The sequence below is a fragment of the Chiloscyllium plagiosum genome, chromosome 24 (assembly GCF_004010195.1).
Source record: "Chiloscyllium plagiosum isolate BGI_BamShark_2017 chromosome 24, ASM401019v2, whole genome shotgun sequence".
In the NCBI taxonomy this organism is placed as follows: Eukaryota; Metazoa; Chordata; class Chondrichthyes; order Orectolobiformes; family Hemiscylliidae; genus Chiloscyllium; species Chiloscyllium plagiosum.
In genome coordinates, this window is record NC_057733.1 from 47,697,456 (window position 1) to 47,723,064 (window position 25,609).

At 43.8% G+C, this 25,609-nt stretch overlaps 1 protein-coding gene across 1 annotated transcript in view; it reads right to left on the reverse strand.

Moving 5' to 3' along the window:
* p4hb (prolyl 4-hydroxylase, beta polypeptide) overlaps window positions 1–8,520 on the reverse strand; it is a 32,752-nt gene extending 24,232 nt beyond the window's left edge. The window contains exon 1 of the mRNA XM_043715016.1: window positions 8,225–8,520. Coding sequence (XP_043570951.1) covers window positions 8,225–8,363 — 139 coding nt within the window. The 5' untranslated portion in view covers window positions 8,364–8,520. The remainder of the gene's footprint in view (window positions 1–8,224) is intronic.
* Between the last annotated feature and the right edge of the window lie 17,089 nt (window positions 8,521–25,609).

Sequence of the window (25,609 nt, forward strand, 5' to 3'; positions counted from 1 at the left end):
ATGAACACCTTTGAGCAAGTCCACGAATGCAACTGGTCTGCACTTCACCTCAAAATGCAATGCAGCATTGAACCTGCATCACACCAATCTAATGCCACAACACCGCAAGGCTGCTTGTCTACCCTTAAACAGTAGAGTGGCAGTCTGGCAAGCCAAGGCAGGCTTCTACTCTAAACAGAACTCTGCATTTATACACTGCTCCAATTCAAAGCTTGGATAGGAAAAAGTCAATATTCAAAAGCACTTTACCCAACTTCTGACATTTATTTTTAAATACGCCGTTAAAAAAGTGACCCCATAATCTGACAAGAGGATAGCCAGCAAGTGTATAGGGGAAAACCAACTCCTGGGCCTAACGGCAATCCCACTCACTGAGGACGAACGATCAGTGCTCAGCAAAGGACTCACCTTCACCCCCCTCCGTCCACACATCAATGAATTTAATACACGCCGTGACATTGAACACTTCTTCCGTCGCCTCCGCCTCCGAGCTTACTTTCACAATCAGGACTCCCGCCCATCTTCCGAGGACCCCTTCGCCCACCTCCAACACACTGCATCCACTTGGACACCCCGCGCTGGCCTATTACCTGCCCTCTACCTCTTCATTCCCAACTGCCGCCGGGACATTAACCACCTCAACCTGTCGACCCCACTCCAACCTTTCACCCTCACAACGCGCAGCCCTCCAATCCCTCGGCTCTAATCCCAACCTCATCATTAAGCCAGCGGATAAAGGGGGCACAGTGATAGTCTGGCGCACTGATCCAGAATCATGCAGTTATATTAGTTCACTTGTGGGATGTGAGTGTTGCTGGTTGGGTCAGCATTTATTGCTTGTCCATAGTGACCCTCAAGGGAGTGGTGAGCTGCTTTCTTGAGCCACTGCAGTTCATGTGCTGTAGGTAGACCACAGTGTCATTATGGCATTCCAGGATTTTGATCGAGGAACTCCTGCAGTTAGGATTACTAGCATCCACCACCACCCCAAATATAACTATCCAGAGAGGTCCCCCCCTTCCCCCCGTCAATTCCCACTGACTTCCAGTTTTGTTAGGATTCCTTGATGTTGCATTATCAAATGCACCCTTGATGACAAGTGCATGCCACCGTGGATGAACTTTTTGTTCATGTTTGAACCAAAGCTGAGGTGGTTATGAGCTCATTGGATGTGGTGGCAGCCAAATTAGACATCAGTAAGCAGGTGCTGTTAGTAGCAATGTTGATAACATTTTTCATCACTAATGATCAACAGGAGACTGATGGATCGACAAATCGGCTGCTACACAGGATTCGCCATGTATAACTTGACATACCTGGTCAGTTTTCCACATTGAAGTCAGTGTTACAACTTGGCTAGGGATGCAGCTAGTTTTCTGGAGCTCATGCCTTCAATCCTATTGCCAGAATGTTGTCAGAGACCATCGCCTTGTCATTTCCAGTGCCTCCAATCATTTCCTGATATCATGAAGTAAAGCAAAGGGACTGGTGACTGATATCTGTGATGCTAGAAACCATTGGAAATGACCAAGATGAATCATCCATTTGGCACTTATGGATGAAGATTGCTTTAAATGCCTTAGCCTTGTTTTACACACTAGATGCACTCTATTCCACCACGGAGGATAGGGATTTTGTGGAGTCACTTCCTCCAATGAGTTTTTAGTTGCCCATTATCATGTGGCAGGACTGCCGAGGTTGGATCTAATCTGTTGGTCTGAGACTACTAGCTCTGTCCACTTGCTACCTATACTGTTTGGTACACAGTAGTCCAGATTTATAGCTTCACCAGGTTGAAACTTAGTGCTGCCCCTGGCATGTCCTCTGTACTCTTCATTCCACAGAATGTAAACATTTTCATACAAAACCAAAAAGATTTCAGTTAGAAAGCCTCAGAATCCAAAATTGCCATTTTCTATTCTTTCATTCATAGGATATGGGCATTTGTTGCGCTTGAACCAAATGGCTAGTTAGGCCATTTTAGAGGGCAGTTAAGAAAAAAAACACCACTGATGTTCAATGTGGATCAAGTCACATGCAGGCCAAACTGGGCAAGGAGACCAAAGATGCTTCACAAAAAAACTGAACTAGATATTTCATGGGCATGATTACAAGAACTAGTTTTTTATTCCAGGTTTTAACTGAATTTAAATTCAACCAATTGCAAACTTGTCACAAAAAGGCTGTAGTGACAGCTCAGTTCAGTGCTTTCCTCGGTATGGTAGTCCCGGAGGTTAGACATTGGTTGGAAGCAAGAATGTTTCATGCAGATGAAAAGCAGCTTCTGAGTTCATAGCCGTTGAGCAGCAACTGATGAGCATTTCATACATTCTCGGGAACAGCAGAGAGCAAAGGCCTGCATTAAGAAGTTGCTCAGTACAGATCCTTCCAAACCACTTTTCAGACATTTTTAAAAGATGTGAATTATGTCGCTTTGCACCGAAGTTACCTCACAGATAGCAATCTGTATCAGAGACCCTAAATGAGAGAGATCTTTCATTGCAAGGAGGGCCTCTTCATACTAATGAAGTTGTGGAGATTTTGAAAAATTCTGTCAATACAAGTTTCATAACAACTGACCGACAACCTGGAGTCAAGGAATCTAACTCCAATCCCTTTCTAATTACCATTGATATAAAAATCAGAACAGTAGATTTGTTTCAACTCCATCCAACAGGTGCTAGCACCTTACTAGGGATAGGATCGTCTACACAAAAATGTAATTTTCAGGGTATTATTTCTAAGTTCCTTTAATCTATTTGGTAAGATCAGAAAGGAGTACAGAACATGGCTCCCAACTAACCACAGAAACTCATTTATCTTTGTAATGGCAAAGTCCACTGTAAAGTTACACCATCACTAAAATAGTTGCAGCAACAGAAAGCAACATCTTAATCCAAGAAAACAAGAGATAACTAGAATATCAGAGCCACTGCACAAACATTCCATAACAATTCAGCAGTGATTTCAGGCAAACACTAAATTTTCCCCACCCTTTTTCTGTATGCTCAGCTATCAGATTACATTGAACCTGCATCAGTGTTTACACAGTTCAAAAGGCTCCGCCCATTACATCAGCATCTTACTTCATAACTTCCCATTCTCCCCCCCTCCCAAACTCCAACACATCTTTGTTCCCCTAAATCAGCCTCAGCCATTCCAAGCAGTACATTTTAACCCTGCCCTGGATTAAGAAGTTTCTCTTAAAATTCCTATTTCACCTATTTAGCAATTATTGCATTATGACAGCCAGCTTTGATCTCCCTACTCAAGCAGGATATCTTCATCTGTATCTATATCACCTTGTCACACCCTCAAAGATCTTGCTTCATCTTAGTCTTTTCCAGTGCCCCAATGGATCAAATCCTATGCTGGAACCATTTACAACATCTCTGGCACCTTCTTTATAATTTGCAGTCTTAGTCCCAAACTGTCAATTTGACAGAAACGATGTGTAAGAGGTACTTCAATACAGGGTTTAATTCAACTTCTTACAAGACAAGACAATGATCACATCGTATGCAAAAGTGAGCACAGTTTACAATTATACCAACATTCCAAAGTAGTCAAAATTAGAAACTTTGAAGCTAGAGGCTGTGGCATGTTTAGGCTTTCTATACAAAACCCTTACCTCTCCCTGTAATTTAAGGATTTTGCTAAACAAGTCAGTGTGCAAGCCAAGTAAGTTTTGACGTCAAGTATTTGACTAAGTGAAGGAGAACAAAATTCTCATGAAAGTAGATAGAATGTAGGAAACAAACCTGCTGTACATTAATGGTTCACGTCTATTAAATCTACTAGCAATTTAAGCTAGTTAGCTTCCTTTTACTTTTTAAAATGCCTTATGCAAAAATTCTACTTATGGTGCCTGCCACATCTGATCTTTATTTGTAAGAGGACTTGCAAATCCTGATTCCAGACTTCAACTGATTTGGTGCAATGAAATAAAATATTTGCCAACTTCTTGATTTTCTGTAAGCAACTGGTGCCTAAAGCATCTTTGACAAACACTTTCAGCAGATTTTGCATTGATAATCATGCACAAAATTAACATGTTAAAAAAGTCAGGTGTTAACATATCTTTAACAAGTAGATATAGTGCAAGCATAGATATACATACAGATAGCCAGCTGCACTGGCCATTAAGATTATAGAGTCAGATGTACAGCATGGAAACAGACCCTTCGGTCCAACCTGTACACGCCAACCAGATATCCCAATCCAATCTAGTCCCAACTTCCAGCATCCAATCCATATCCCTTCAAACCCTTCCTATTCATGTACCCATCCAAATGCCTCTTAAATGTTGCAATTGTACCAGCCTCCATCACATCCTCTGGCAGCTCATTCCATACACTTACCATTTTCTGCGTGTAAAAGTTGCCCCTTAGGTCTCATTTTTCCCCTCTCACCCTAAACCGATACCCTCTAGTTCTTGACTCCCGATCCCAGGGAAAATACTTTGTCTATTTATTCTATCCATGCCCTTCAATTTTGTAAACCTCTAAAAGGTCACCCCTCAGCCTCCAATGCTACAGGGAAAACAGCCTCAGCCTGTTCAGCCTCTCCCTGTAGCTCATATCCTCCAGCCCTGGCAACATCCTTTTAAATCTTTTCTGAACCCTTTCAAGTTTCACAACATCTTTCCCATAGGAAGGAGACCAGAACTGCACGTAATATTCCAACAGTGGCCTAACCAATGTCCTGTACAGCCGCAACATGACCTCCCAACTGCTGTACTCCACACACTGACCAACAAAGGAAAGCATAACAAACACCTTCTTCACTATCCTATCTACCTGTGATTCCATTTTCAAGGAGCTATGAACCTGCACTCCAAGATTTCTGTTCAGCAACACTCCCTAGGACCTTACCATTAAGTGTAAAAGTCCTGTTAAGATTGGCTTTCCCAAAATGCAGCACCTCACATTTATCCGAATTAAACTCCATCTGCCACTTCTCAGCCCATTGGCCCATCTGGTCCAGATCCTGTTGTAATCTGAGGTAACCTTCTTCGCTGCCCACTACACCTCCAATTTTGGTGTCATCTGCAAACTTACTAACTATACCTCTTATGCCCACATCCAAATCATTTATGTAAATGATAAAGTAGAGGACCCAGCACTGATCCATGTGGCACTCCACAAAGAGATCTGGATCAATGAGGTTAATGGACTAAGGAGTGACAGATGGAGTTTAATTTAGATCAATGCGAGGTATTGCATTTTAGTAAAAGAAATAAGGGTAGGTCTTATACAATTAAAAAGTAGGGCTTTGAATAGCGTTATGAACAGAGACTGGGGCACAGGTACATAATTCTTTAGAGTTTGCATCAGATAGATAGGATGCGACAGGCTTTGGGCTTCGCACGCTCGTTTTCGTTGCTCAGTCCATTGAGTATAGGAGCTGGGAATGTTATGTTGCAGTTGTACAGGACGTTGTGATGCCTCTCCTAGAGTACGTGTCCAGTTCTGATTACCTTGGTATAGAAAGGATATCAAGCTGAAGAGGGTTCAGCTTGATTTACAAGGGTGTTTCTTGGAATGGAGGCTTTGCATTGAGGAGAGGCTAGGTCAAGAGCATAGAGGTTGAGGGGGGTTAGCTTATAGGTGTTTATAAAAATCAAGGGTACAAACAAGGTGCCTTTTCCATAGGATGGCGCATTTCAAGACTAGGGGGCATATTTATAAGGAGAGAAGAGAAAGATTTAAAAAGGCAATGAGGGGCTTTTTTTTATTTTTTAAAAGAGTGGTTTGCATGTGGAATGAACTTCCAGAGGAATTGGTGGATACATGTATAGACATTTGGAGAAGTACAGTAAGGAGAAATGTTTGGAGGGATATGGGCCAAACACAGGCAGGTGGGACCAGTTTAGTATTATGGTCAGCAAGGATTGGTTGGACCGAAGGGTCAGTTTCTGTGCTGGATGATTAAATCACATCTTTCCCAACCTGTAGCAATTTCTTTTTTAAAGATCACATGATTGACATTTTAAGCAAAATATCAAGGCTGGCAGAAACTTGTGCATGTTGGGAAGTGAAAAGATTGACCCCAACCCATTTATCTTGATTGCACATCCCAAGTCTGTAAGTGGCTTAACACAAGTGGAATTGGTATTTCACACAAGTGTTGTACTCTATTCCCTTCCTTCTCACCACACAAACATTTTGTCCTTCCATATTAAAACGGTCTTCACTTACAGGATCCATATCCCTCTATTTGCTTCCTTTTCAGGTATTCATCCAGGTGCTTTGTGAATGCTGCTATTTTGTGTCTGCTTCCACCACCTCCAGGCACTCACCATCCTAGAGAGAAAAACGTGCCTCGCAGATCGCTTAAAAACTTAACCCCTTGCACCTTGAACCTAGAAATTAAGACACCCCACCCCCAAAAAAACCTGGGGAAAGCCTCACTTTCCACCCTATCCATCTCATTCACAATCAAACTTCTATTAGGTTGCACCTCAATCTCCTACATTCCAGTGAAAACAAACTCAGTCTATTCAATCTTCCTTCATAGCTAAAATCCCCCATAACAAGCAACACTGGTAAATCTTTTCTGTACCCTCTCCAAAGCATCAAGACCCTTCAGCAGCATGGCCTAACTGAATCTCTAAAAAGCCTGGCATAACTTGTCTATTACACTCCATGCCTCTACCAATGAAGGCAAACATACCATAGGTCATTTTTATTACCTTACCTACCTGCACTGCCACCTTCAATGATCTGTGGACTTAACACTCTGCACTCAACACTCCCAAGGGTTCTGCCATTCACTAATTTCCACCTTTACCTGACCTTCCATATGCAGCACTTCACTTTTGTCCAGAGTGAGCTCTAAGTTTTAAAAAAATTTCATGGCATCTGCAGCATTTTGCCTTCACAATTGATTTCAGACATGTCCTAAAGCCAGCCCTCACTTTTGCCACAAACAGGGATCTTTCAATTTCCAAATTCATTGGATCAAAGTAAGGTCACTAACTAGAAAGACAGTAAATGCTGACAATACAGTACTTTATATTAAATAGGCAACTATCCCTCAAAGAGCCTTTGCATTTGTTAGAAGATTACACATCACACTGGAGTTTTTAAAAAATTGCAAATAAAAAGGGGACGCGTCAGCCTAACTTTAAAACGGCTAGCTGAAAGTACTGCCCATAGACACTCCCTCTGCGGTCCACCGTGGGGGTCTGGAGAGCAGACACTCCCCCACCCATTGACTCTCGTACACGTCAACATTCCCAAGTTGCAGAAAACCCGCCTCCTTCACTTTTGATTTTGCGGGTCGCTAGTGGCCGACAGAACTGTCAGTTAGTTCCAGTCGTGCCATCCCTCCTGCTTTAAGTACGTGTAGTTTAAACACGTACAACCTCACCCGAAAAAGCAATAAAAAAAAGGCCCTGCCTCCTCCAAAAAAAGTGTCCCGTCTTCACCGAGCTTGAACCATGAACCCTTTCACTCTCCAATGAAGTGTTCAACGTTTTCCGCTTTTCATTTACATTGCCAACATCCGCAGGGTTTCAGTTTCTAAACACAGCTTTTGAAAATAAAGCACATTTGCTTGTCTGCAACACCGGAGGAAAAACAGCAACCTCGCTCCCTTTTTAAAAGTAATTAATTCCAGACAGACAGACATAGCCAGAAACACAAGAGGGGCAACATAAAATCAAAAAGGGAGTACAGAACCAGGGGCTAGAGAGCACAGCTGGTCAGTGAGCTGGCGAGAATATCACGGAACCGGTCTGGCTACCTGCGCTAGTGGAAACGCAGGGAGTATGTGACCAGACGAAGCTATCCAAATGCAGGCAGGGGAAAGGTGCAACTCAACGTCTGGGGACGAGTGGATGAAACGAGACCCAAAAGACAAGGTTTAATTACAGATTATTTAAATCAATTACACGTTAAATATGTTACCATTAGTTGTTCTCATCAGTGGTTTATTGCTGGTTACAAAGGGAACAGCTATCAGTAACAGACAGCGCATATTACTCAGTTACAAGCGAAAAAGTGGCTGGTTACAGAGGAGATTTGTTGTTAGTTAGAATTAGATTTGGTTACAGATGGTTTATTATTAGTTACAGGCGTGGTTTAGTTGCTAGTTACAGGTTTATTTTGCGTAGATCCAATTGTCAGTCAGATCCCATGCTGACTAGTTATAGCCCACATTTAATACACAGACTGGTTACTAGGCCCCGGGTTAACCAGCTGTGGCCCCAGTCACTTACAGAACTCCACCAGGAGGTGTTGGTATTTCTGAAGCGCCTCCTCGAAGTTGTCCTTCTTCAGCACCAAGACCTCATCCTCCTCGGGAATGTCGGCGGCCAAGGCCAGGGCGGCCAGAGAGAGCAGGCGGACGGGCCACATGGCGTCTCCCGGGGGTGGGGTGGGGGGTGGTCAGTGCGACTCCGGTAGCGGGGGTAGAGGCGGCGGCGGTGAGGCTGAGGGCCCGGTGACCCTGAGGGAAGGCGGGCACTCTCTCTCTCTCTGAGGGGGGGGGACGGTGTGTGCGCGCGCGCGGGGGGGCAGCTTCCGGATCAACGGTCAGGCCCCGCCGCTGCCAGGATCAAAGATGGCGGCGACCATGTCCAGGCACAGATTCAACACTCCACTTACACCACCCCCTCCACCTCAAATATCTCCTCAATACAGGCAGAGACTTCCACAGCACCCCCCACCATACAGAGAGAGAGAGATCCCCCAGCACCAAAACCCTGTATAAAGAGATAACCGTTAAAATTACTTCTCCATTATCACCCATAGAGAACCCTCCCCCACACCAAATCTCCATTAACAGAAGGCGAGACCCCAGCTCCCAAATGCCCCATACAGAGACCCTCACACCAAAGCCCCCAAAAGGATACACTTGTCCATATCAACTCCTCTTTAAAAAATGCTCCCGCCACAAAGATAGAGACCCTCCCCATCAAAACCACTAAAAAGAGAACCACACACACACAGGACCCCCTCCTACAAAGCAAATCTCCCAAAGACAGATACGACACCAAGAGAGAGACTCTCACACCTATCCGTCTCAAAAATAGCAACCCAACACTAACAGCCAATGACCACCAAACCCCCACACTGTTCCCACAGAGGCCCCTCCCACATCAAAGCCAATTCGCTACACACTCTTCTATTTTTACTTTAAACGACTTGTTCAGACATATTGTGATACAACTGGGACTTGAACCCAGACCTCCTGACTCAGGGGTGGGGACACTACAACAGTGGCGCAAAGCCCTGATACACTCTGTTCTACGGCAGGCCTGTTAACATGACCCCTTATTCTGTGATGTTAGTATACTGTGACACTGCCAGGATTGCTGAATCCTCCGATACACTTTTATCTGTCAGATATATTATTGTACTGGCTTCTTTCTATAATGTTAGGTTTTGACCCTTCTCACACCGTTTAAAGGAAATCTTATATGCAGACAAAGCTTGACAGGTGCCATTTCCTGGAATTCCTCAGTACTGACCCTTGGTTACAAATTTCCTACTTTGACGTATGGAAAATAACAATAGCATGTGTATTTTGAAAAGACACAACTGAAATGAAAAAGAAATTGAAAGGTGGAACTGAAACTAAACATTGAGTCTGTTTCTCATCTGAAAGAGAAAGACCAGCTGATGCTATGGTTTTGACCTTTCACTAGGAATAAGAGTGAGTTGGGAAAAACCCTTTATGGGTCTGACCCAAACAACAAAAAGTGACAACAGCGTGAAGAAATTGAAGGCACACTGAGACAGTTACTGAAAGTAGCAATAACAAGCGGAAATGAATTCTGTCACATTTATTTCAAATTAAATACATTCACAAATATTTAAGGCACTTGCAGTCTAAGTCACTGTTGGTGACAGGGATACAATAACATATCTGATATATATGGTGTGTTTATACCATGGGGTATACATGCACACATGTAAATACATAATAGGCACAAAACATTTCTACCATTTGCAGTGTTGTACTTGCAGTCCATACATTTCTGATAAGAGATATTACTTTGTTGCTGGTAATTGTTTGAGGTTAAGTCTGACTCATCAAGTAACATCGGTGCTATATTTGTTCTCAGATTGAGTTTCTAACCAGTTAACCCCCTCATCTCACCAAATGTTACTTTCCACATCAGCCACAATCTGATGTTAGGTTGTTCAGGACTTTCTGCATTTGAACATGGACTGCTTCAGTATTTGAGGCCCAAATGGTTCTGAACATTGTGCAATCATCAGCAAACATTTTCAGTTCTGACCTTATGATGGAGTGATAGTCATTGATGAAACAGCTGAATATGGTTAGGCCTAGGACACTACCCTGAATAACTCCTGCTGATAAATCCTTGAGGCTTTTTTTAATTCACTCGTGGGGCATGGACGTCACTGACTGGCCCATCCCTACCTGCCCCTGAACCAAGTAAGAGAACAAAACTGCAGATGCTGGAATCCAAAATAGACAGGCAGGAGGCTGGAAGAAGACTGGCTTGCTATGTTCTTCCAGCCTCCTGCCTGCCCTTGAACCAAGTGGCTTGCTTGGCTATTTCACAGGCAGTTGACAGGCAACCACAACACTGTGGGTCTGGAGTCACATGTAAGCCAGACCAGGTAAGGATGGCAGATTTCCTTCTCTGAAGGACATTAATGAACTAATTGTGTTCTTCCAACAATCAGCAATGTCTTCACAGTCATCATTAGATTCTTAATTTCAGATTAATTGTTTTATTGAATTCACTGTGGGGTGGCACGGTGGCTCAGTGGTTAGCACTGCTGCCTCACAGCGCCAGGGACCTGGTTTCAATTCCCCACTTGGGCAACTGTCTGTGTGGAGTTTGCACATTCTCCCCATGTCTGCGTGGGTTTCCTCCCGGTGTTCCGGTTTCCTCCCACAGTACAAAGATGTGCAGGTTAGGTGAATTGGCCATGTTGAATTGCCCGTAGTGTTAGGTGGATTTGTTAGGGGTAAATATAGGGGAATGGGTTTCTCTTCGGAGGGTTGGTGTGGACTTGTTGGGCTGAAGGGCCTGTTTCCACACTGTAGGTAATCTAATCAAATTTCACCATCTGCCATGGCAGGCTTCAAACCCAGGTCCCCAGAGCATTAGCAGAGTTTCTGAATTGATAGTCTAATGATACTAAACCATTGCCTCCCCAATGACTAATGAGATACTTTATACTGGATATGGTTCCAACCAGCAAGTGTTTTCCCTGTTTTTTTTTCACTTCTGTTTTGTTGGGGCTCCTTGATGCCATACGCAGTCGAATGGTGCCTTAATTCCAAGGGCAGTCGCTCTCACCTCACCACTGGAATGCATCAGTATTGTCTGGCTATAGATTAAAGCTGTAATGAGGACAGGAATCATAGAGTCATACAGCACGGAAACAGGGCCTTCAGTCCAACAAGTCCATCCTGACCATAATCCCAAACTGAACTAGTCAACCTGCCTGTACTTGGCCCAATCCCTCCAAACATTTCTTATACATGCACTCATCCAAATGTTGTAATTATACCTGTATCCACCACTGCCTCTGGCAGTTCATTCCATTCACAAATCACTCTGTGTAAAAACATTGCCCCTCATGTCTTTTTAAAATCTTTCTCCTCTCCCCTTAAAAATATGTCTGTAGTCTTGAAATCCCCAGCCTAGAGAAAAGACCATTGCTATTCACCTTATCTATACCTCTCATGATTTTATAGTCTCTATGAGGTCACTCCTCAACCTCCCAGGCTCCAGTGAAAAATATCCTAGCCTGTTCCAGCCTCTCCTTATATCTCAAACCCTTCATTCCCAGCAACATCCTGGTAAATCTCTTCTGAACCCTCTCCAGTTTAATTATATACTTCCTTTAGCAGGGCATTAGATGATTCTCGAACCCAGTGAGGAGCTTGTTGCTGAGTAAGTGTCACTTGTTATGATTGTCAACAACATCTTCCATCACTGCTGGTGACGAGAGTAAACTCATGTGCCAATAATTATCCAGATTGTTTGAGCTGCGTTTTGTGGGCACAGAAGACCTGAACAATTTTCCATACTGTCAGATTGTAGTTGGAGATTTTTCAAAATTTTCATTCAAAGGATGAGGGCGTCACTGGCTAGGCCAGCATTTATTCCCCATCCCTAATTGCCCAGAGGACAGTTAAGAGCCAACCACATTGCTGTGGGTCTGGAGTCACATGGTCAGCTAGACCAGGTAAGAATAGCAGTTTCCTTCCCTAAAGGACATTAGTGAACCAGGTGGGATTTTCCTAACAACCAGCAATAGTTTCACAGCCATCATTGGTGGGCGGCACGGTGGCACAGTGGTTAGCACTGCTGCCTCACAGCGCCAGAGACCCGGGTTCAATTCCACAGTCCAAAGATGTACAGGTCAGGAGAATTGGCCATGCTAAATTGCCCATAGTGTTAGGTAAGGGGTACATGTAGGGGTATGGGTGGGTTGCGCTTTGGCAGGGCGGTGTGGACTTGTTGGGTCGAAGGGCCTGTTTCCACACTGTAAATAATCTAATCTAATCTAATCAGACTCTTTATTCCAAATCTTTGTTTTGTTGAATTCAAACTCTACCATCTGTCATGGCAGGATTCAAACCCAGGTCCCCAGAACATTAACAAGGTCCCTGGGCTAACAGTCCACCAATAATACCATTATGCCATCACCTTCCCTTGAGTGGATCAATTTAGCTAGGGAAACAGCTAGTTCTGGAGCTGGAAGGTTCAATACTTTTGCTGGAGCGATTTGCTGTTTGGCCATCATCCCCAACTTCTCTTACATTGCTTCATTCCCAATCCGATAAATCCTTACTTTTTAAAAAATTCCCGTCCCGATTTTCAAATCCCTCCATGTCCAACACATTCAAAAGCAAGGTGGAGGAGTGAATCCTGAGAAAGCCTAATTGGTCACTCACAGAGTGCTCTGAGTTTGATTCTCATTCTGAAGGTCTCGCTGCTTCACTCAATGTCCCTTTGCAAATGATGAAACCAGCTGCAGGTTTAACCTTATTTGCTGGAATAAAAAGCAAACCAAACAATGCGAGAGAGAGATGGGAAACTGCAATCGTGCAGTGATCATTCATTCAGTTGGGATATGTTAGCTGTCTCTTTGATTTCATTCATAACTTGGTTCCACTTGGGAGATGGGTGTGATGTAAACAATCTGAGGTTGCCATGACTTAGTACGGTTTCAGCTGTTCATTAATGGGCTGCAAGTCTCATTGATCCATTTCATTTCAGTGAAACTCTCTCGGATTTGATTTTGTTTGATTTAATGTTGTCAAGTGTACCTAAGTACAGTGGAAAGTTTTGTTTTGCGAGCATTACAGGCAGATCACAACATAGAAGGACATACAGATTATAGAGTGCTCAGACAGAGCGAGGATTTTTTGCAGACTTAGAACTTAGGTTTAAAAGTGTGGAATAGTTATAAAAAAATATGAGAATAAGATGCTGCAGTGAGCTTGCAAAGAGTCACCCAGTGTTGGCACCATCTTGAAAGTTCTTGCACTCAGCGCTAGATGTCCTTGATGTTGGGCCACCCTCTAGACTAGGAAAAACTGAGGACTGCAGATACTGGAGATCAGAGTCAAGAGTGAGGTGCTGGAAAAGCACAGCAGGTCAGGCAGCATCTGAGGAGCAGGAGAATCAACGTTTCAAGGATAAGCCAAGAGCTTATGCCCAAAACAGCGATCCTCCTGTTCTTCGGATGCTGCCTAACCAGCTGTGCTTTTCCTGCACCACACTCTTCCACTCTCTAGTCTGCCAGCTCAGTTCTGAGGACGGCAATATGAGGAGAGATGGGAGGCTGCAGGGAGCAGAGGGATTGGGGGGGGCGGTGGGCAGAAGGGCTCATCCTAACGTGGGTAAGAGCGAGAGGCCACTTGGAAGGATTTTAACTGGGTGGAATGTCAATGAGAGGGAGGTACCATGAGGTCAGAGGAAAGGGAGGGGATGTCTGATTAACAATGCAGGGGAGGCAATGGCCTAGTGGTATTATCACTAGAATATTAATCCAGAAACTCAACTAATGTTCTGGGGACACGGGTTCAAATTCCACCACAGCAGATGGTGGAATTTGAATTCAATAATAATCTGGAATTAAGAATCTACTGATGACCATGTGTTGATTGTCAGAAAAACCCATCTGGTTCACTGATGCCCTTTAGGGAAGGAAACTGCCGTCCTTACCTGGCCAGGCCTACATGTGACTACAGACCCACAGCAATGTGGTTGACCCTCAACTGCCCTTTGAAATGGCCTAGCAAGCCATTCAGAGGCAACTATGACGGGCAATAAGTGCTGGCCAGCCAGTGATGCCTATGTGCAAATAAAAAAAACTGAAAAGAAGAAAGCAAGTTCAAGCATTTGGGTAGTGCCATTCGCAAGCTCACGATGTCAGAAAACAATTTGAAGGCAGACTTCACCAGTTTGTAGTCTCAGCACCCCCCCTTCCAATGAGCCTGACTTACTGCCTCTGTCATAATAATCTGATGTGGTCCTCAAACCTTATCAACCACGCTTGTAGCTAAGATCACCTTAGCAATAAGATCTATTGAAATGCCTTTAGACATACACTGTATCTTTAGACGGGAAAACCAATTTTTACCTTGACATTCAATCTGGCTTGCCTTTGAAATCCTTTGAAGGATAATGTTTCTAATCATTGTCAAGACTTTTAAAATAAATAATAAAAAGCTCGTCTAGTGCTACTGCAGCAATGCGCTTTTCAATTTCCAAACTATTATTTATGCCTAACCCATACTGGCCTAAGTTACAATCAGCTGTTTTCATACTGTTCTCTGACCGCTTGATAATTTCACCTTTGAAGGTCAATTTCTTTTGAGGTCAATTTTCCTATAGTTAAAAATCACACAACACCAGGTTATAGTCGAACAGGTTTAATTGGAAGGACCAGCTTTCAGAATGCTGCTCCTTCATCAGGTCGCTGTAAAATATTCCTATAAACATCCCAACTTAGTTCTTAAAACATCGCATTTTTGCAGCAATTTTCACAGTTAGTGAGTTTTGGGAAGATTTGTAGCTCAGATTGAGTTTCTGGATGTAGTTTTGCTTGCTGAATCTTACAGCTCAGCGAACAAACCTACATCCATATTCACAGTCTTGGGATGTCACAATGAGTTTACAGCCATGTAAATATTTCCAACGTGCCAACACTGTTGTGTTATGGGATGCATGGCAGACAGTTCAATGAACGACCATGTCATTTGTTTCCTGATGTTAGTAGAGGGTTTCATATCAGTCAGAGTACCACAAGATGTCTCTTGCTGTTTTTCAAAATGCTATAACAGGATCTCTGACGGCCACTTCTGATAGGGCATCAGTTTAACACTGGGCCTGAAAGATGACATCTCCCACAGTGCAGCACTCCCTCAGTGCTGAGCCATGGAGTCAGCCGAAATGATAGGCTCATGTTGGAGTGGGCACTGAACCCATGACTCTCATGAATCAGAGCTACTTAATGAACTGTAGCTGACAAACAGCTGTGAACAGATATACTTCAATCACCTTTTCTTGTTTGGATATATTATTAGTCAGATATAAATATCTCCAGCACAGTTTCCGGCAGAGAGAAAAAAATAATATCAATTAATAATTACTTCCTTCTATGGTCATTCAATTGTGAACTATACTCTGAAGCTATCGTTATTTTCTGGGTGGGTGTGGGCTTGGGATCGGAAAGAGGTATCATTTCAGACTCAAAACATTAACTCTGTTTCTCACACCACAGATGCTGTTGAGCTTCTCCAATACTTTCTGATTTATTCCTATTTACATCCCGTCCACGGGGAATTATCTGATGGTTGGTAAACATATCTATCTACAAAGAGATTCTCATGAGCAGAACGATGAATACATACATGTAAACTCAGACACACATATACACATACACTCAGACACACATACACTCAAACACACACAGGCACGTGCATTCACACATACACACAGACATATACACACATACACTCAGACACATATGTACACAGACATGCACATACATACACTCAGACACATATGTACACAGACATGCACACACATACACTCAGACATACATACACTCAAACACACACAGGCACATGCATTCACACATACACACAAACACACTGACATATACACTCTGACACTCTTACACGTATACTTGTACACTCAGACACATATACACAGGCACAAGCATGCATACACACACAGATGCACAAACACACATACAGACAGACATACAAATGCATATTCTCAGACGCATGTATACACAGACACACATACACACACACTTATACATACACACACATGCATGTACACACATACAGATAGACATAAGCTTGCATATACACACGCATTCACATACTGATACACACACACAGACACACATACACACTTATACTTAAACACACATGCATGTACACACATACAGATCGACATAAGCTTGCATATACACGCACATTCACATACTGATACACACACACAGACAGACACACAGACACACACACACAGACACACCCATACGCACACAGACACACACAGACCTTCACAATATTCCAATCAGTCTGAGGCGCAGAGATTCAGGAGGAGGTGGCTCTGCCATTATGACAGTGATTGTAAATCTTTGGAGATCTCTACCTGAGAGAGAAAAAGACAGTCATTGTTTATATTTTCGGCTGAAATGAATAGGCCCTTGGGCACAGGTGGAATCAAAGCATTTTGAACATTTCAGATACTGAGGGGTCTTGACAGGATCAATGTGGAGAAGATGTGGAGAACGTGGGAAAATGTGAGGTCATGCACTTTGGTAGGAAGAATAGAGACGAGGCACGGACTATTTTCTAAATAGGGCAAAAATTCAGAAGTCTGAAGGGCAAAGAAATTTGTGAGCTTCTAGTCCAGGATTCTCTTAAGATGAACTGGTAGATTGAGTCAGTAATTAGGAAGGCAAATGCAATGATGGCATTTATTTCGAGAGGACTAGCATATAAAAGCAGGGATGTACTTCTGAGGTTTTATAAGGCCCTGGCCAGACCACATTGAGATCACTGTGAGCAGTTTTGAGCCCCATATCTCGGGAAGGATGTCCTGGCCTTGGAGCATGTTCAGAGGAGGTTGACGAGAATATTCCCAGGAATGAAGAGCTTAACATATGAGGAACATTTGAGGACTCTGGGTTTATACTTGATGGGGTTTAGAAGATTGAGGGGGGATCTGATTGAAACTTTCAGAATACTGAATGGCCTGGACAGAGTGGACATTGGGAAGATGTTTCCATTGGTAGGAGAGACTAGGATCTGGTGGCACAGCCTGAGTGTAATGGGAAGACCTTTTAGAACGGAGATAAGCAGAAACTTCTTCAGCCAGAGAATGGGGAATCTATGGAATTCACTGCCACAGAAGGCTGTGAGGCCTGGTCATTGAGTATATTTAAGATGGAGATAGGTTCTTGAGTATCCAGGGGATCAAGGATTACGAGGGAGCAAGTGGGAGAATGGGTTTGAGAAATTTATCAGCCATGATTGAATGGCGGAGCAGACTCGAGGGCTGATTGGCCTAATTTCTGCTCCTATGTTTTATGGTCTTATGTTCCGTCTTCAAGAGTATCTAGAACTAGGCCTGACTACTTTAAAAGTCCTTGAATATTTTTAATGCAGAGGCAGATAGATTCTCTCTGAGTTCTGAAGAAGGATCACTAGATCCGAAACGTTAACTCTGCTTTCTCTCCACAGATGCTGCCAGACCTGCTGAGTTTCTTTAGCAATTTCCGTTTCTGATTTCCAGCATCTGCAGTTCCTTGGATTTTTCTTGTGCAGATAGATTCTTGTTCAGCAAAAGGGAGTGAAAGGTTACTGGGAGCAAGCAGGAATGTGGATTTGTGTTTATGGTCAGATCAGCCAATGATCTTATTGAACAGAGTCAAGGGGCCAAGTGGCCCATTCCTGCTCATAATTTAAATATATGTATGAGTATAGAATCCCCACAGTGTGGAAGCAGGCCATTCAGCCCATCGAGTCCACACTGACCCTCCAAACAATGCCCCACCCAGACCCAACCCTATAACCCTGCATTTCCCAAGGCTACTCCACCTAGCTTGCACACTATGGGTAATTGAGCACGGCCAATCCACCTAACCTGCACATCTTTGGACTGGGGGAGGAAACCCACACAGACACGGGGAGAGCGTGCAAACTCCACACAGACAGTCGCCCAAGACTGGAATTGAAGCCAGGTCCCTGGCGCTGTGAGGCAGCAGTGCTAACCACTGAGCCACTGTGCCGCCTATAGAGTGGGAAGGAAGAGTTTAGGTAGTCAATCATTTTTGAATGGTGTAGCAGACCTGAGAGGCAGAATGTCCAATAATTGCTTCTGAGTTACATTCTGATATCTAATGCTGCTCTATGCTGAGCACTAGGTATATGAGTGTATGTTCTTATATCTACTCTCCTAGTTCTGCTTTCTGAAAGCTTATTATTCCCAAGCGTATGTGTTTCCTCATTGGTTGTCTGATGGTCTCCTGCTTTCCAGCAGATTAGAAGGACCCACAGACAGGAGACTTCTACAATGCCAGTCAGTTCCAATGTTCTCTCCATCCAAGCGTGAGGTGCCTTTGGTAAATTCAGCAGCTGATTAATCCAGGTCCTCAGTTGAGAGAACTGGGTAATGTAAAATATTGAAACTCCAATAACTTTTCTAAAAACAAGAAACCATCACAATGGTGAGCTGCTCACAGCTGGTGTTTTGCACAAGAGACACCATGAAGCGATCAGACAGTCCCTCAGGGACGTGTACAGCTTGAGACAGATCACTAAGTTACAACTTTTTCCAGTCCTATTTTTAGCAGAAATATTTTTATCCTCAAATTATATTTAAAATATTATTAATTGTTCAGTAACTTTGAAATATTATAAGTATAATCATGCCACAGATCAAAGTATCATAAACCCAAAACAACAAACATAAATATTATTGATATTTAAATATATCAAAATATATCCACAACTTCATATTCTCACACGCCTCCATATCTTCATGCACTTCCATATCCCACACACCTCCAAATCCCACACACCTCCAAATCCCACACACCTCCATATCCCACACACCTCCATATCCTCACACAACTCCATATCCTTACAAAGGCCCAACAACGTCTCTTCTTCCTCAGGCAGCTGAGGAAATTTGACATGACGGTGAATACCCTCACCAACATTTATAGGTGCTCCATCGAGAGCATTCTGTCTGGATGTATCACTACCTGGTATGGCAACTGTACCATTCAAGATCAGAGAGGGTTACAGGGAGTGGTGAACTTGGCCCGGACAATCACAAAGGCTAACCTCCCATCTATAGAATCCATCTACCAGGCCCGCTGTCAAGGAAAGGCCGCCAGCATTCTCAACGATCCATCCCACCCTGGCAATGTTTTTCTACAACCACTACCAGCGGGGAGAAGGTACAGAAGCCTGAACACACGCACCAGCCGGTTTCACAACAGTTTCTATCCTACTGTTGTTAGAATACTGAATGGACTCACAAACTCTTCACATTCGTCTGTACCTGTGTTTTTGTTTTTGTCAATGTTTGCCTATTATTTACTATCTATGTTACTTAACTCTATGATCTGCCTGTATTGCTCGCAAGACAAAGCTTTTCACTGTGCCTCGGGACACGTGACAATAAATTCAATTCAATTCAAATCCCACACACCTCCATATCCAACACACCTCCATATCCCACATAGTTCCATAGCCCAGACACCTCCATATCCCACACAGTCTCATATCTGATACAACTTCTTATCTCAGACTTAATTCCATATCCCACACAGCTCCATATCCCTCACAATTCCATATTCATATACCTCCATATCTCACACACTTCCATATCTCACGCTACCTAGGTTAAGAAAGTGGGCAAAAAGTTGACAAATGAAGTATAATGTGGGATAATGCAACGTTGTTCATTTTGGAAGGGAGCACACACAAAAAATAAATGAGGTGACCTACAGAAAGCTGCAACACAACAGAAATTGGGGATACATTTGCTTGAATTATGAAAAGCTAGCACATAGGGGCAGCAGGTAATCAGAAAGGGGAAGGCGATGTTGGTCCTTATTTCAAGGGGATTGGAGTATCATGCAACAAGATCTAGACAATGTCCAGGCTTGAGCTGTCAAGAAGCAAATAACATTCTCGCTGCACAAATGCCAGGCAATGACCATCTCCAATAAGAGAGAATCGAACCAGTGCCCCTTGACATTTACTGCATCAGTGCATGATCATCACTGAATCCCCCGCTACCAACATCATGGGGATTACTACTTACCAGAAACTCAGCTGGACTTGCCACGTAAACACAGTGGCTATAACACCAAGTCAGAGGCTAGGAATACTATAGTAGTAACCCACCTCCCAGCTCCCCAAAGCATGTCCACTATTTATAAGGCACAAATCAGGAGTGTGATGGAATACTCCCCACTTACCTGGATGGGTGTAGCCTCCAACAACACTCAAGAAGCTTCACACCATCCAGGACAAAGCAGCCCCTTGACTGGCACCACATTCACTCCCTCCACCACTGATGCTCAGTAGCAGCAGTGTGTACTAAGTACAAGATTCACTGCAGAAATTCACCCAAGATCCTGAAACCGTAAGTTCCAACCCATGACCAACCATCTAGAATGACAAGGGCAGCAGATACATGGGAACACCACCCCCTGCAAATTCCCCTCCAAGCCACTCCCCACCCTGACTTGGAAATATATCGGTGTTCCTTCACTGTCGCTGGGTCAGAATCCTGGAATTCCCTCACTTCAGGGCATTGTGGGTCAACCTACAGCACTTGGTCTGCAGTGGTTCAAGAAAGCAGCTCACACCCACCTTCTCAAAGGTAACTATGGATGGTCAGTGCCCATATTCCATGAGCGAATAAAAAAAATGAGTAGGGAAGTCTTACTGTAACGGTAATTCCATATCTGCAGCACTCTCAGCAGTTTCTTTATTTAAGAAAAGACATCATTTCAATGGAGACAGTTCAGAGAAGGTTCCCTAGAATGATCCCCTGTATGGAGGGATTGTCTTATGAACAAAGACTGAACAGGTTGGGACTCTGTCCACTGGAGTTTAGAAGAATGAGAGGTGATCTCTTTGAAACATATAGGATTCATAAGGACTTGACAGGGTAAATGTTGGGAGGATGCTTTCCCTCCTGGAGGAGTCTAGGACCAGGGGGCATAGTCTCAGAATAAGGAGACTCCAATTGAAGGCTGACATGAGGAGGAATTTCTTCTCTTAGAGTCTTTGGAACTCATTGCCACAGAGAGCTGTGGGGGGCACAGAGAGCTGGGGGGGAACAGAGTTCTCTGTATCCTTAAGGCTGAGATAGATTCTTGATCAGTCAGGGAATGGAGCAAGAAAGTGAGGAATGTCCGATCAGCCATGATCTGAATGAATAGCAGAGAGGCTCGAAGGGCTGAATGGCCTACTCCATTTCCTATTTCTTTTGGCCTTAACTCCATATCTCGCACAGCTTCACATTTCACACACTACTAAACCCCACATATCCCTCCATCCCAACCATCCCCATATCCCACACATCACCAGACCTCATAAACCTCTAGGTTCTGACAAACTCCATAAGCCACATAATGCCACATCCCATTCATTTCCACATCACATAGTTCCAGAGTCACATACATCTCCAAATCCCACTCTGCTCTAACCCCATATATGGCTGAATGTTATCTTTCTTTGTCCAAGTTGTATCAAGTTTATTGGAAGCTTTTCTATGGAGCTTTCCAGTGGCATTCCTCACTGTATCTCACCTCATTAACCACCTACCTCATCCCTACATCATCCCTCATGTCCAATTCCAGCCCTACCTTACCTCGAAACATTCCAGAACAACTCATCCCTCAGCAGATATCCACCGAGAGACCAGCATCCGTTGGGTCGGTGCCATCTTTAGAAGGCTGCTATGGACCTGGATGAGAACCAGCATTCCAAAGCTACCTACTCAGTCAAGGACTTCTCCAGAGGATGTTGGATGAAGGGAAGACAGCACTGCAGGGACCTGGAGATCCTGGTCAATCTGTAGGTACAAAGGAGAGGACTGGCACGGGAGCCCATGCCAACAGGCTGAGGTTACCGCCTGGTCGATGCAATCTCCAGGGTGCGATAGAACAGCCAGCAGGTGGCACAAGCTCAGTGACCTCTGCTCTGCCAGGGTTGGTGCCATGTTTGGATAGGTCAGGCTCTCTCTGTCTCCGCTACTGGGCCCAGCTCCCAGCAAGGCTCATGCTCCACCACTCTCATGTAGCACAGAGTCATAGAGTTGTACAGCAAGGCTTTCTCTCACTCACTGTCACCCACCCCAGCCCCCGCCCCACCAACCCTGCCTGGCCTCTGTGCTGCTTACTCAGTCCTTAGGCGTACCTCATCACCATCCCTAAACCTGCACGACACACACAGAGTGTGCCACCCACTGTTACTTCATTACTGCCCCTATCCTCTTTTCTGCCCTATTGCAGGAGGTGGCAGGCCCCAGGGTATACAGAGCTAGTGTGGGGTGGAGGGATGCCCTGTGTCCTCACCGCCGATGAAAGAGAACCCTGGCCCTCCACTTGGCTGGTTCAGCCTGTGCCAGATCGATCGCAGTGCTGGTCCCACTCTCCCTTCACACTGAGTAGCATTTTCTTTTCAGGTATGTCTGAATTCCTTCTGATGGAAGGGCGGATGGTCTCGGGGTGGTATAGCAATGTGGTGAATGGATGATCAGCCTGTGTTGTTGGAGCAGAGAAGGTAACTCACATACCGAACCTCTGCCAATCTTATAGCAACATACAAGGTAGAAGCAGGAGTGGGCCATTCCACCCCGAACCTTGCTGTGCTATGACAATGGCTGATCATCGGACTCAATGCTTTAATCCCACTCACCCCTCCCAAATACCTTGACCTCTGAGAAACGAGCTATATCCACCGCCTTCTTGAAAACACATAATATTTTGGCTTTAACCACTTTCTGTGATAGTGAATTCCACAGGCTCACCACTCTCTAGGTGAAAACATTTCTCATCATCTCAGTCCTAACAAGTTTATCCCTTATCCTTAAACTCTGACTCCTGGTCCTGGACTCGCCCACCATCAGGAACATCTTTCCTGTATCTAACATCCCTAGCCCTATCTCATTCAGACATACACTGAGAGACTTGAAATAATTCACTGATTCTTTTTCCACTAAAATGTAGTTTGTTGATAAGGTTTTTAAAACTGATCAGCACATGGTTAACAGAAATTTGAGATTGCAAAAAGTGTAATAGAGTTCAATTTCTCTCAGTACAGTATATGGGACCCTGTAGTGAGGCACTGCAATTTCAGATAATATTTATGATGTACATCTCATGTCAACATTCAGTGTCGAGTGTGTTACCAGGTCCCAGCCCCTCTGTCTCCAATGGCAGGAGGGGTTTAGCTGCTGCTCACAGCTACCCTTCCTGGGGTCTATCGTCATTGAAAATCTTACCCGTCTGTCTTATGTCATGCATTGCTGATCATCTGTAGTCACTGTGCACCATTCAACTACATTTGGTCAACCTACCCCCTTCCAATCGCCCCTCAATTTACCTTGCAGAAGGGATTAGCTCTGATCAAACAGACAAAATTCTGGCATTACCTTTTCTGCTTTCCAGTATTTTACTCTTGCAGTTTCAAACACCCCTTTGTTTGCATTGTGGTTGCTATCTGGAATTTTTAAGTGTCCATATTTCAAAGGCCCATATTTTCTTCTTCCACTGAGAGAATTAGCCTTTACCCATTGTACATCTCCAGCATCTGTCTCTAGTTTTAATGTGTCTATCAACAGATGATCTTGTTTTTATTCCAAAAATGTACTTTATTCAGCAAACTCTTTAGATGCATACAGGGTCGCCCGAGTAGTTTGATTCTGTAGAAGAAGGGCTCTGGCCTGAAACGTCGATTCTCCTGCTCCTCGGATACTGCCTGACCTGTTGTGCTTTTCCAGCGCCACATACTCAACTCTGATCTCCAGCATCTGCAGTCCTCACTGTGTCCTAGTTTGATTCTGTACACAGTCTTTACATATGGAGAATAAACAAATCCACACAATCCTTTTCTTTATTTCAAAAATATACTTTATTCATAAAATATCTTTATCTACATACACAGTCACTAAAGCAGTTTGGTTTTGGACAGTAGCAATATGAAGAAACAAACAAGGATTGGAAACAGCAAACGCTGGAGATCACAGCGGGTCAGACAGCATCTACAGAGAGAGAGCAAGCTCATACTTCGAGTCTAGGTGACTCTTCTGTTAGCTTGTTCTCTCTCCACGGATACTGTCTGACCCGCTGTGATCTCCAGCGTTTGTTGCTGTCAGTACTGATTCCAGCATCTGCAGAAGTTTGCTCAAAACTTCTCCATCCAGAAACAAAATCCAAGGCATGTCTTACTTGTACAAGACCATACTTACAAACATTTGAGGCACCAGGAGGGTCCGATAACCGAGCAGAGCCCCATTGAACTTCATCAGAAAGACAAACACACCCTAGTCTTTCACATTGTACTAGTTTCAAACAATTCAGAATAACCATCAGTATAGAATGCTCCATTTCCTGCAGCTACTCACAGTGTTGAGTTGGAGTATCTATGGTACACTAACTCCATGGGACAATATTAGCAGTCAGGAAAAAATTGTTTAAACATTAACTCAGTATTTTAGCATCAATTCACCTGCTCCTCGTGGTAGTGTATTTTTGGCTCTTCTGTTGAATAAATATGAAGCTGATGTTACAGCTTGTAAATTGAATACAATCCAGCATCAATCAGCAGTGAGTAACAGGTTCACAGTGCACTGAGATTACAGTGTCCTTGTCAAATCATTCCTCAGCTCCATTAACAAGGAAGATAAATTTCTCTTCCAAGCCATGTTTAACATGCTGGTTAAAAACTGAGTCTACCACATCAGAGTGAATGTATCACATAGAGTTATAGAGTCATACAGCACGGAGACAGACTCTTTGGGCCAACCAGTCCATGTCAACTATGTTCCCAAACTAAACTAGTCCCACTTGCCCTGTTCCTGGCTCATATCCCTCCAAACCTCTCCTATTCATGTACATAACCAAATGTCTTTTAAACATTGTAATTGTACCTACATCCACCATTTCCTCAAGAAGTCTATTCCACACGCAAAACATTGTCCCTCTCTCCTCTCAGCTTAAAAATGTGTCCCCCAGTCTTAAAATCCCCCATCCGAGGGAGAAGACAACCACCACCATCTCTATCTATACCTCTCATTATTTTATAAATCTCTATAAGGTCACCCCTCAACCTCCTCCACTCCTGTGAAAAAACTCCAAGCCTATCCAGCCTTCCTTTATAACTCAAACCTTCCATACCCTGCTGCAGCCTGGTAAATCTCTTCTGAACTCTTTCCAGCTTAATAATATCCTTCCTACATCTGGGTGACCAGAACTGGACACAGTTTTCCAGTAGAGGCCTCACCAATGTCCTGTACAACCTCAACAGAACATTCCAACCCTTATACTCAAAGAACGGAGTAATGAAGGCATGTGTGCTAAACGCCATTTTAACCACCCTGTCTATGTGT